We start from the raw sequence: 12,831 nt of genomic DNA on the forward strand, positions 1-12,831 counted from the left end.
CTGCTCCAGGGTCAGAACCGTTGCCTCTGAGGCTGGGGCTGTGCTGCCGCTTCCCTGGTTTCTTGTCCCACACCCCTGGGGCAGGAGCAGGGATGTGGCCCTGGGCCCTCCCCTCTTTCTGCTGCGCCAGGAGGAGGGGGACTGGTTTTGGTCTTAAGAGCAACTGTGTGAAGTCACACAGCCCGTTAGGAAAATGCTACGCGTGGCACAGGGCCCGCCCCAAGCTGAGTAAGTGTTCAGTGGTGGGAGGCTGGCTCAGTCCATCAGCCCGGGCCCCAGGAAGCTCATCTTGGAAGTGGGGTGCTGACCCCTGCCCTTGGCTGGCCCCCACTCCTCTCGGGCCTTGATTTCCTCTGGCTGGGTGGGAGGCAGTGGGGAAGCAGGACACAGCCCTGAGCTGCAGGCACCAGGAGGGTCCCCTCCCACCCTGTCTCCAGTGGGCACCTGGGTTGTGTCTCTCAGCTGGTTTCTGAGCAGGCTGGTTGGGTCTGAGGGTCCACGGGGTGACTTCAGGGGAGCTGAGGGCTTCCCAGTAACCTCCAGCATAGCCCGGGTACTGGGAAACCCCCTGCTGGGCTGCTGGCAGCCAGGCCTCCTCAGGATTTATGTTTCTTGTCCGTGAAGAAGAGCCTCCGGAGCTTGTCGGGCTGCAAGGAGGGAGAAGATGCTGGAGCTTGGGTCCCTGGACAGGGAGGGGAGAGCCAGGCTCAGAGGGTCCCTCGGCAGTGCTGGGGGCTGGGGCCTAAGGCCAGAGAGAGGCCAAGTTGGAATTTTTTTTTTGTCTTTTTTTTTCTTTTTTTTCAGGGCCACGCCTGCGACCTATGGAGTTTCCCAGGCTAGGGGTTGAATCGGAGGTACAGCTGCCAGCCACAGCCACAGCCACAGCCACAGCCACAGCAATGTGGGATCTCAGCCATGTCTGTGATCTACACTGGAGCTCATAGCAATGCTGAGCGAGGCCAGAGATTGAACCCACATCCTCACAGATACCAGTCGGGTTCTTAACCTACTGAGCCACAATGGGAACTCCCCCAGTTGGAATACTGATAGTTGCTCCAGGGCCCTCAGTGCCAGGACTTCCACGGCAGCCTCCTGGTTTTGGCTGAAGGATTCACCCTCCGGCTGAGGAATTTAAGGCAAAGTGGAGAAGAAGGGCCGAGCCTCCCCCTCCCTCACTGGCTCCCCTGGGGCCCACAACCCCAGGGCTCTCTGGCTAACTATGCCCTGGGGTGGGGCTGGGGTTGTACACAGGGAGGAGCTGGCAGAGCTTCTGGTGACAGCCTTCCAGCTGGGAGCTTTGGGTTTGGGGGTCTCGCTGTTCGGGCCTGGAGAGGAGGTCCTAACACGCCAGGAATCTGAGCCTATCCCCTCAGGACATGCTCTCTCCCAGCTCGCTGGCTTCAGGTGTAGGCAGGCTCGCTGGGGCCCAGAGCTCAGGAGGGTTCCCCTGCGCACCTCCCTCCGCCCTCCTCATCCCTGCTTCCCCTTTTTTCCTTTCTTATCAGAAACCCTCAGCAGTAGCAGCTCTTAACAGACTGCTGTCTGTGGGCTGTGTCCTGAGCTTGTAAGGATGCCTCGCACTATCACCTGGGCAGCCATCCCTGGACGCAGCTGTAGGACCAGCCTATTTTACAGATGAGGAAATGGAGATCCTGGATAAGTGCCAAATAAGAATACAGGATGCCTGGTAAAATTCAACTTCAGGTACATGAGGAATACTTGCAGTATTGGGGACATACTTGGTTGCTGGGGAAACTATCTTGTCCAAAGCCACGTGGCCAGGGAGTAGCTGTGCCAGGACAAAGGCCAAGGGAAGTCAGACCTGAAGCCAGGACCCTTGTCCACCTCTCTGAGGCTCAAGACCCCTGCAAGAGGGAGGGATAGGGGTCCCGCTCTGCCACAGAGAAGGACCTCAGAAGGGCCTGGAAGCCCCCATCTAAGATCCAAACCTAATAGCTGCCTCTCCCACCATCTCCAAGCAGAAGTTAGGGCTGGAAAGTCCTGGGCAGTGGCAGTGAACTGAACTGCCCCTGCCTGAGGGCCAAGGCTCCCTCCTCTGGTCAAGTGCTCTCTAAGGGCTGGCAGCCACCCCACCCCATCCACAAAGCCCACCTTATGTGTCCGGCTTGCCTCCTTGCTCTTGACTGCTGGGATTTGTTTATAGGTGTTTCTGGGCTCCGGCAGCTCCGGGGCCCCTGAGATCCTCTCGTAGCCACAGTCCATGGGCCCTGAAATCTTGCTGTATGTGGGGCTGGCCCCAGGATAGAGGGGCCTGGGCAGGCCATCCCAGCAGGCTGCGATCTGCTCATAGGTACTGCCGCCTTCTTGGTCCAGCACATCCCTGGCCTCCTCTGGGAGGCCTGCTATCCGGATGAGCTCATTGCTGTCTGCAGAAGCACCCTGGGAGCAGGGCTGAGCCCCGCGACTCAGTTTTGGAGACCCCTGGCTCCAGGTAGCAGCTGAGGATCCTAGGGCCTCAGAACTGGGGGACAGGAGGAGACCCCAAGATGTGGGAGACACTCTAGGGCCCTGGTCTGGGCTCACTCCAGAGAGGGCAGGTCCCGGGCTGTCAGGTTTGTTCTGGCTTCCATCTGAGAGTCCCCACAGGGCCTCCTTGCCTAGGGAGCAGGCCTGGCTACCGGACACATCTGCGCCCAGGCCTAGCAGTGCCTGGTTCCTCTTCCTCAGGTCTGCGTAGACGATGTCATCGGGGCCTCCAAAAGACTCATCCAGAAGGGAGGCACTCCTCTCCGGGAGGGGAGGCACCCTGACGGGGGCCTGGGGAGAAAGGGACAGAGCCGCTTAAAGGTTACCCTGTCACCAAGCTGCCCTCAGGTAAACTGCAGCTCTCTCAAAGCAGCTGAGGCCCTGGGTCTTGGACTCAGTTTACCTGTTCCATGCAGGGCTTGGTTGACATTTGGGGTCCCTGCCAGCTTCATGCTCTCGGACCCTCCACATGGCCTTTATGTTGGCATTCAAGGCCAGGGGCCATGAGCTCTACCTCCAACCAACAAGCATCCTGCCCTGCTCCTTTCCCCACCCTGCCCTGTCACCCTCTCCCAGGGAAGAGGGGTGCCTCCCCGGGGGCAAGCAGCAGCCAAGGTCTCCCCAAAGGGCTCAAACTGCACCTCCTGGTACTGGTCCACAGGTCCCTCAAAGCCCTCTGAACCCACCCACTCACGGATCCCTCCCCAGTCCACCAATTTTGTATTTATTCGACAAATGTTTAGTAGGCACCATGTAGACACCATCTCAGGTGCCAGAGGCTCAATGATGACTGAGACTAACTCTTGGGAGTTTATGTTATAACCTGGAGATGAGCAACATGCTGCTCGGTTATATAGTTTAATGTTGTTGATGTAACAGTGTGATGGATGTAATGATACATTACAAGATAATATACTGTCTGCTCATGATCTGAACTATGAAAAAGAACAAAGCAGGGTAATAGGACAAGGAGACGAGAGGTGGAAGAGGGGATATTTTCTGTAGTTTAGGTGGTAGGTCTTTTTTTTTTTTTTTTTTTTTTTGCCACACCTACAGCATGGGGAGGTTCCTGGTCCAGGGATCAAAGCCTGAGCCACTGCAGTGACAACACTGAATCCTTATCCTTAACCTGCTGTGCCACGAGAGGCCTCCTAGAGCCTTTCTGACAAGATGACCCTTGAGCTGAGAGTGGAAAGCAGTGAGAGTGTAAGCCATGCAGATATCTGGTGGGAAGAGCATTCCTGGCAGAGTGGGTACAGCAGGTGCAAAGGCCCTGAGGTGGGAGCAAGGATGACGCCACAGCCAGTGAGGCCTGAGAAAAGTGAAGAAGGGGGCAAGGTGGCAGGACACCTGGTGAGGCTCTTGTGGATCCTAGTGAAGATTTCAGATTTTCTTCTAAGCATGAGGAGAGGCTCTCAACATTCTGTGATCTGATATATATTAAGAAAAACTCTGAGTCCCTTCTGTGACTTGCCATGGAGGAGAATAAGATCTTGACTCACAGGGACCCCACTCTACAGTTTACAAAGGGGTTTTTCAGACATGTCATATCCATTTCCTGATTCAATCCTCACAGGAACCTCGGGCTTGGTCAGCTGAGGTCCAGAGGGGTTAGGCGGCTTGTCCAAAGTCACTCAGCTAGAAAGGCCAAGCCATAGTCTGAACTGAATCCAGCTGGCCAGAGGCCACGGCATGGGTGAACCACTGGATGATTTTAGGCTGGGCTGGCTCTTCTCTGGGCCTGGCACTCACCCTCCACAGCCTGAGGGGCTGGCCAGTGTGGCCTCGCAGGGCCTGATGGTAGCTGTGGCACCCACAATCTTGGTCTAGCACCCCTGACCCTAGGTAGCCCAGAGTCCTCCTCACCTCCATGCTTTCTTCCTCAGAGAGGTTCCAGGAACTTGCATCCAGGCTCTTTTTGTGGAGGAAGGAGACCTGGGGCTTTGGAGACAGGCGGGGGCTGGTGGCCTTGTCTGGAACCTCCATGGAAGGCAGTGCAGCAGGTGGGTTTTCCAGGCTCTGAGTAGTCTGATGGAGGCCCAGGGTGATGGCATCGTACAGATCATTGTCCTCTGGCTGGGGGTGGTGGGGACACAGCAGGTGTGCGGTCATATACCCCTGGGTGGCCTCCAGCCGCCTGCCAGAGCCTGCTGGCTAGGGACTCAAACATTCCTACGAGGTCCTGACCTCAGATAGAATGTTGTCTCTGTCTTGCCTTGGCAGATGGGGACCATGACCCTGCACTGAGTGCCCCCGGGCAGCAGGAAATAGGGACAGCAAGGAAGGGTGGCAGATACCCCAGGCCTGGGCACCCTGCCCTGCCACCCTCCCCTGGGGAAGAGGGGTGCCTACCCGGGGACAGGCAGCAGCCAGGGTCTCCCCGAAGGGCTCAAACTGTGCCTCCTGATAATGGCGCACGAGTTCGGCCAGGGTGCCGTGGCTTTGGGTGTCCCCAGAGATGAGGTAGCGCCGGTTTCGGAGCTGGTTGATGACGAAATGCCGGCAGCGGTCACTGCCCCTGCAACAGAAGCACTTGGTGTCAGCAGCCCCACCTTGGCCCAGGGTTGGAGCCGACCTGGGGCCACACTGCCCACTTAGCCTTGACCTGGTGTTCCTCTGTAAAGCGGGGCTTGGCATCCAACCAGCTCAGCCTGGCAGGTGATGGGAAGCTAGAGAGGGGGTATTTCCACCCCCAGCATCAGTCACGGAGGGCAGGGCGAGGGCCCGGGGCAGGTAGGCAGAATAAGCCACCCAGCTCCGAGCTTGGCTGCAAAATACCACATAACTCAGCAATCAAGATAATAATGCAGTATTTTAGAAAATCAAAATTATTACCCAAATATCCATGATGAGCAAACCATCCAAGTCTTAAAGATGAGGTCTGACCTCACACCCATACAGCTTAGCCTCACTTGCCTCACCTGAATCCTGGCCAGGTTGAAAAGACTGAATTTCAGCTCCTACCTCCACTCCACCCTGTAAAGTCCCACCTCTTCATTTTCCTTTTGTTTTCTTTTTAGGGCCGCACCTACAGTATATGGAGGATCCCAGGATAGGTCTCTAATGGGAGCTACAGCTGCTGGCCTACGCCACAGCCACAGCAATGCCAGATCTGAGCCACGTCTTTGCTTACACCACAGCTCATGGCAACACCGGATCCTTTAACCCAAGGAGTGAGCCTAGGGATTGAATCCTTGTCCTCATGAATACTAGTCAGGTTTGTCACCACTGAGCCACAATGGGAACGCCTCTTTGTTTCCTTTTCATGGGCGAGTAACAGAAACACAGTGACAGTGCACACGTCCTAACACCCATGTAATCACCACCTAGAGCAAAACAGAAAGCATGACGGCTCCCCAGGAGATTCCCCCGTAGCCCCTTTCAGTCTGTGCCCCCCAAACATAGCCACCACTCTGACCCCCATCCACAGAGATCAGTTTGGCTTGCTACGGAGTTTCACGTAAATGGACTCACACAGAATTTCCTTTGTGTGTCTGGCTTCTTTCACTCATCTCTTTACATTTGAGATTGATTCATCTCCATGTAGAATTTGCTTTTTTTTTTTTCCTCCTATTGTTAAGTAGTACTCCATTCAGTTTTAAAAATCCACATTTATCCATTCTGCTATGGACATTAGACTATTACCAGATCTGTTATAATTAAAGCTGCTGTGAGCATTCTTATACGTGGCTTTTGCTGAATATCTGTACTCATGGCTGTTGAGAATATCCCCGGGAGGAGAATGGGTGGATCGAGGGTACACCTATGTTTAGCTTTCGTAGATTATACCAAATTGTTGCCAAGTGTGAGAGTTCCAGGTGCTCCACATCCTCAGCAACTATTTGGTGGCCTCTGTCTTTCCACGTAGCCACTCATTGTGATTCTAGTTTCTATTTTCCTGATTGCTAAACCTGCTTTTGAGCCCTCTTTTGTGAAGTGACTTTATTTTGCCTGTGTGTGTATCATCTTAGTCTTACTGATATGTAGGAGTTCTTCATATAGTCCAGATATCAGTCCTTTATTAGATATATATATTACAAGACAAACTTCTCCAGCACTGTGGCCTGTCCTTTTGTTCACTTAATGGTCTCTTTTGATTAACAAAAATTCTTAATTTTAAAGAAATGCAATGTATCAGTCTTCTCTTGGACGATCGGTGCTTTTGTGTCTTGTTTAGGAAAATTTTGCCTATCTCAAAGTCATGAAAAATGTTTCCTATGTTTTCCTTCACAAATGTATTGTTTTGGTTTTCTCAGTTGCATCTAAGATTCATCCAGAATTAATTTTTGTGTATGAGTGAGGCAGAGGTCATTTTTTTCCATTTGGATAGCCAGTTGTTCCCACACCACTTACGGAGAAGGCCAGCTTTCCCCTGCTGAATTGCAGTGGCACCTCTGTTGCAAATCAAATAACCAAATGTGGGGGACTGCTTCTGGATTCTGTGGATCTATTTGCATATCTCTGAGCATTCCCACTTTGATCTCTTTAATAAACTGATATGAACAAAAAGCCCTGATGCTAAAAAGACATTTGAAACCTGCTGAGTTTCCAAATGCCTAGGACGGTATCGGGCACATAGAACAATAACCGGTATTTTAATAATGACTAATATTTATTTAATCCCTACTATGTTCCAGACCATGTACCAAGCATTTTTTCTTTTTCTTTTTTGGCCACCCCATGGCATGTGGAATTCCTGGGCCAGGGATCAGATCCAAACCACAGTTGCAACCTACACCACAGCTGAGACAATGCTGGAGCCTTTACCCCACTGTGCCAGACCAGGAGTCGAACCTGCTTCCTCGAGCTGCAGAGACTGATCCTGTTGTGCCATAGCAGGAACTCCCCAAGCACTTTTAAAGGGATAAACTCATTGAACACATTCCACAGTCCTACAAAGTAGATAATTACAATTTTCCCATTTCAGATGAGGAAACGAAGCCCCAGAGAGGCAAAGTACCTTCGTTGCTCAAGGTCAGGATGTGAACTGGGGCGGTCTGGGCAAGTGATAATTTTGAATCTGCACCTGAAGTTTCTGAGATTCACCCTGGAGCCCCAGCCTCCCTTTCTAACTAGAGGTAGGGGAGGAACTTCCTTTTTCTGCTTCCCCCACCCAAAGTACTCACGGCCCAGGCTCTGACGTCACCACGTCTGACTTCATCCTGGCCATCTTGTCTCCTCTCTCTATGCCCACAGCCCTACCCTAGCCCAGACTTCATCCTCTAGGCCAGGCCTCACCTCTCAGGGGTCCCAACTTCCCCCACCCCTCCAGCCTCTGTCTTGAGTCCTCCCTGCATCAGCTGCCTGAAGGATTCTTGCAAAACCTAAGTTTAACCAGATGACCCTTCACAGTCTACCGATATAGCCAGGCATCCCAGGCTGTCCTGAGCTGCCTCCCGACCTTCCTCTCCAGGCACTGCTCCCTTCAAAGCAGGCATCCTGCTGCACCAACCAACTTGTGGCTCCTCCATGCCCTAGTCTGCTCTGCCTCTGTTCTTCTGCACATGCAGTTCCATCTACTGGAAATGTCTGCCTAAACCCCAATCACACCTCCTTTTCTGCCTAATAAGTTGCTGTTCTTCCTTCTGTCCTGGGCTCGAAGTTCACCTCTGTGGTGGTTTCACCCCCTTGAAGGCGAGGGCTTCATCCTAGTATATGGCTGGTGCCGCTCAGAAGCTGCCCACGGTGGGACATGGATGGATGAAGGAGGTGGTGAGGGCGTCGGGACCCAGGGAAAGCGCAGCAGTGTGGGCTGGTGGAGAAGCTGTCTGCCCTTCGCAGAGGACTTTCTCTCTTACCTGTAGGACAAGATGTAGCCGGTGGCCCGGTCACTGAGGCGGATGAGGAAGGAGCCAAGAGCTTTGTCCCTGAGCAGCTGTTCTGTCTGCCTGGGCAGAGGACATGCCGTTAGCTGGGGCGGGGCCCCCCCCACCCAAGCAGCAGGAGCAGCTTAACTTAGACCTGCCTCAGAGTCCCTGTTTACCGTGGCTTTGGGTGTCAGACCTGGTGCACAGACATGCAGTCCTTTATAGAGAGCTCCCTTAGACCTTTGGCTAGGTCTGTGGTCTCTCTGGGCTCAGACAAGCAAACCCACGGCTCAGCTTGGGACTGGGTTGGAGTCCTGAGGTCACATATACCACCCTCCACTATAGCCTCACCAGGAGGCACAAAAGCCACTGCCTCTCTCCACCTGAGTGGCTCTATAGCAAGAATGCAGCCATATAGCTGGAAAATGTTAGATTCATGGTGTCTTTGCTCAGGACCTCTGTGTACAGTGGTGCAGGATGTGCACTACACAAGAATTTCTGCAGGGAGAAGGTGCCGTTATGCCTGGAGTCTGACTATAATAGCAACTCGTAAGTTCTCATCCCCCCTGCCTTGCATGTCCCCTTCAGCTGCAGGCAGCTATGGATAGTTCTAAATGATGCCAAGTATTTTGGAAGCATGGTGGAAAATTCCAGCTGTCTTCTCGTTTGGCAGGACATAGACCAGATATTTCCTCACCCACTTACTCACCAAATACTTACGGAGTGCCTGCTCTATGTGGGATCAAATATAAATTCCGCGAGGCTCAGTAAGAAATGAAAATCTGGAGCCCCGTACTCAAAAAGTAAGAATGTGGTTCAAGGTGGTGACAACAGAGCAGTCAGCCTAGAATAGGGCCCTTCACAGTCGATGCCCGTGAAGCTGGCCCTGGTTCAATGCCAGATTCTGGGCCAGGAGGACCTACTCACTGGCTGGATTTGTCATTCCTTCATCTCGTGCTTTGGCAGCTGGGAGATCCGGCTCAATCAAAAAGCCAACCCCCGCATCTTGGCTTTAATTCCTAGAGTAACTCTACATTCAGGTTTGCCCAGGACAGTCCCCACTTAAAACAGTTCTCCCAGCCTACTTACTACTCTAATTTTTATGATTTCTTTCCTGCTTCGGGTTTTGTTTGTTCTTCTACTTAATAATAGTGGTCTGGTTTGGATGATAAATGAATCAGTCCCCCTAGTAATTAATTCATCAAGGTATTCAGAGCTGATTTGAGCCCATCCTGCTCCAGCCTGCCCTTCGTTTTTCTGGCAGCCTGGCAGCCCCAGCCACGCCAGCCCTGTACTCAGAGTAGGGCCAAAGCCTTCACCCATCCTATCCATGGAAGCAAAGCATCCCTAGTCTGTTCCCCTGCCCACCCTTTCAGGGTCCCTACCTAGCCCAGGGAGAAGGCGGGAACCAGTCTTTTCCTAGACCATTTTCTTGGTCCCGAGGGGCTAGGGGCCATGCTGGGCATATGGACAGGGGCAGCCTTACTTGCGGGTGACGAATCCATGAAACCAGGGGGGCAGGGCTCCGTTCTGCAGAATGAGGGGGGCCTGCGTCTCCATGAACCACCGCAGGGCCAGCTCCTGCAGCTCAGCCAGGGCCTGGCTGTCCCCGGCCCCCTCGGGCCCCTTGCCCAGGCTGAGCTGCCTTAGGCTGCCCTCCATTCCGACGAGCACTGAAGTGGAAGCAGCACCCAGACCACCCGCATGCCTCTATATCTGTGAGTGCTCCGCTTCATTTGCCTGAGTCCACGCCTTTTCCAACCACCGCAGCACACAGGAGCCCTATTGTCACCTCTGAGCTGGTGGCTGGTTCTCATCTCTGATGCTCTGAGGCGGGGACCTTGGCTGGCTGGGGACATTGGGGGGAGGGGGTCACATTAGCAGCCTGAGCAGGGCAGGGGAAGGATCTATGACTTCCTGGCTAGGAGATGAGCTGCTCCACTGGCTTTGGCCTCTTCTCCCAACCTCCGGTCTTTGTCTCCGCTAAAGACCAGACTCTGGCTAAAGTCCAGACACGGCCACTGTTAGCAAGGTGGTGAATTTAAATTCAGTTTATCCTTCCTTCATGGAAGCCTCTTGTATCTTGGTGAAGTTCTGTGCTAATTCTTCGTTCTGTGCAAGACTTATTGAGTGTCTACTGTCAACATACCAAAATGGCCTTTGCCTCATGGCACATACATTCCATAGAAGGAAACTTATACCTATAGAGAATATGGCATGATAAGCTCTCCGAGAAAAAGGGGGAGGAAGAAGAATAGATGGGATGTGTTATTTAGATACGGGGTCAGGGTTGGGGGAGCCTTGCTCAGGTGCCCCTGGAACAGCACAGGAGGACATAGAGATGGTGCTCGGGAGAGCAAGTAGGTGAAGACTGTGAGGTAGGAGCCACTGAAGATCCCAAAGAACAACCCGAATCTTGTGTGGCTGGAGCAGAGGGGGGCCCTTTGGAATTGGTGGGTCTCCTAGAAGGGCTGCCATAAGGAAGCATTGGACCAGTTAGGGCCCAGGGTGTTTGTTCATGCAAACATCCCTGAATCTCGAATGTGCTTCCAAGTTTCACAGCAGAAATCCAGGCTCAGTTGACAGTGGGATATTGCCTACAGTCAGCCTCAAGGATCTGGGTTAGAATCTTGCTTCCATCAAACTGGCACGGGCCTCAGGGAAGTTACTTAGTGGTTGCAGACAGCTCCATTTCTTCCTTCCTTCCTTTCTTTCCTTTTTTTTTTTTTTGTCTTTTTAGGGCCACACCCTTGGCATACAGAGGTTCACAGGTTAAGGGTTGAATCAAAGCTATAGCCACTGGCCTACACCACAGCCACAGCAATGTGGGATCCGAGCTGCGCCTGTGACCTATATCACAGCTCACGGCAGTGCTGGATCCTTAACCCGCTGAGCGAGGCCAGGGATTGAATCCGCAACCTCATGGATACTAGTCAGATTCATTTCCACTGAGACACAGCAGAAACTCCAATTTCTTCATCTGTAGAATGGGAATGGTAAGAAACAGCTTCTTTCTAGACTTTAGGGCTTAGCATAATGGTTAAGAATAAGAGAAGATGTATAAGTTCAAAAACAGGCAGACTGATCAATGGCAATAGCAGTTAGGATAATGGTTACCTTGGGGAGAATATGACTGGGAAAGGGTGAGGAGCTGCTGGGTGCTGACCATGTTCTATTTCCTGATCTGGAGGTTAAATTAGATGAATGTGCTCATTTTGTGAAAATTCATTGAGCTCTCCTGATTTATGCACTTTTCAATGTATATGGTCTATTTCAACAAAACAGCTCACTTAAAAAAAAATGAGGGAGCTCCCTTCGTGGCTCAGTGGTTAATGAACCCAACTAGGATCCATGAGGTTTCGGGTTCTCCCTGGCCTCACTCAGTGGGTTAAGGATCTGGTGTTACCATGAGCTGTGGTGTAGGTTGCAGACTCAGCTCAGATCTGGCATTGCTGTGGCTGCGGCGTAGGCCAGCAGCTGCAGCTCCAATTCGACCCCTAGCCTGGGAACTTCCGGATGCCGAGGTTGTGGCCCTAAAAAGAAAAAAAAAAGGGGGCATGCGATGCCATATCCCCTTGGTTTCAATTCCAGCTGACCAGCTATGGGACCTTGAGGAAACGACTTAATTTTTCTGGGCTTCAGTATCATTATCTTTGAAACAGAGACAATAACACAACCTGTTATGTAGAAGGTTAAATGAGTCAAGCCTTTAGAACAGAGTCTGAAATAACATAAGCTATTAGAATATTATCTGATGATGATGATGATGTAATGACGGAAATACAGTGGGTCCTCCCCTGTTGGTAACTGTTTTCATTATTACTATTATAATTTCATCACAGTCATTGCAAATCAAGATAAAAATACCAATGGCCAGTGTGTGATACAGAGGCTTTAGAGGAAAGGCAAGGACATGAGTATACCTGCAACGCCCCCCGCACCCCCCCCGGACCACTTATTCCCTGTCTCTGAGATTCAGGTTCTGCATCTGTAAAAAGGGTTGCAGGGCATCCGCTTGCCTCACCCATGGATGGAGTGAAAGTCAAGTCCTTCACACAGCAAGTGTTCCTGGAGGATCAGCTACTGGAAACATTGCTTTTTATAAACAATTTCCAGCCTCGACAGAGAGGCATCAACTCCAGACAGGGGACACTGGGAGGGATTCACATACTTGCAAAATGGTCTTCCTGCCACAGATGTAAGCCAAGAATATTCTGGGGTCAGAATGGAAATCCCAGGCTCGAACTGGCAAGGACTGGAATTTCCTAAATTGGAGTGGAGGCGGAGTGGGGGTGGATTACATCTTTATCTTCCCCAATCTCTAACTGAAATTCAGCATGCCCTTCCATGGCGAGTACAGGGAACAAACCTTCTCAGTGTTCAGAGCACTTGTGACTTTGTCACCAATGGAAATCACAGATATTTTCCTATCACATCACAGCCGGTGCAGACATCTTGCAATATTGCTTTTGCTCATCCTTAGTTCCAAGTTATAATAATAATTAGACCCAGTGCTGGATCTTTTTATTTGTTTATT

The 12,831-nt window shown here is 51.9% G+C and overlaps 1 protein-coding gene across 1 annotated transcript; it reads right to left on the reverse strand.

Moving 5' to 3' along the window:
• Window positions 1–596: 596 nt before the first annotated feature.
• On the reverse strand, window positions 597–9,956 carry SH2D7 (SH2 domain containing 7). The gene is made up of 6 exons (XM_047797459.1): window positions 9,781–9,956; window positions 8,286–8,375; window positions 4,840–5,005; window positions 4,354–4,563; window positions 2,095–2,778; window positions 597–647 (listed from the first exon to the last, which is right to left on the reverse strand). The coding sequence occupies exons 1-6, from the start codon at window positions 9,954–9,956 to the stop codon at window positions 597–599; spliced, it is 1,377 nt and encodes a 458-aa protein (XP_047653415.1).
• Window positions 9,957–12,831: the final 2,875 nt, after the last annotated feature.

This window comes from Phacochoerus africanus, chromosome 9 (assembly GCF_016906955.1).
Source record: "Phacochoerus africanus isolate WHEZ1 chromosome 9, ROS_Pafr_v1, whole genome shotgun sequence".
Classification (NCBI taxonomy): Eukaryota; Metazoa; Chordata; class Mammalia; order Artiodactyla; family Suidae; genus Phacochoerus; species Phacochoerus africanus.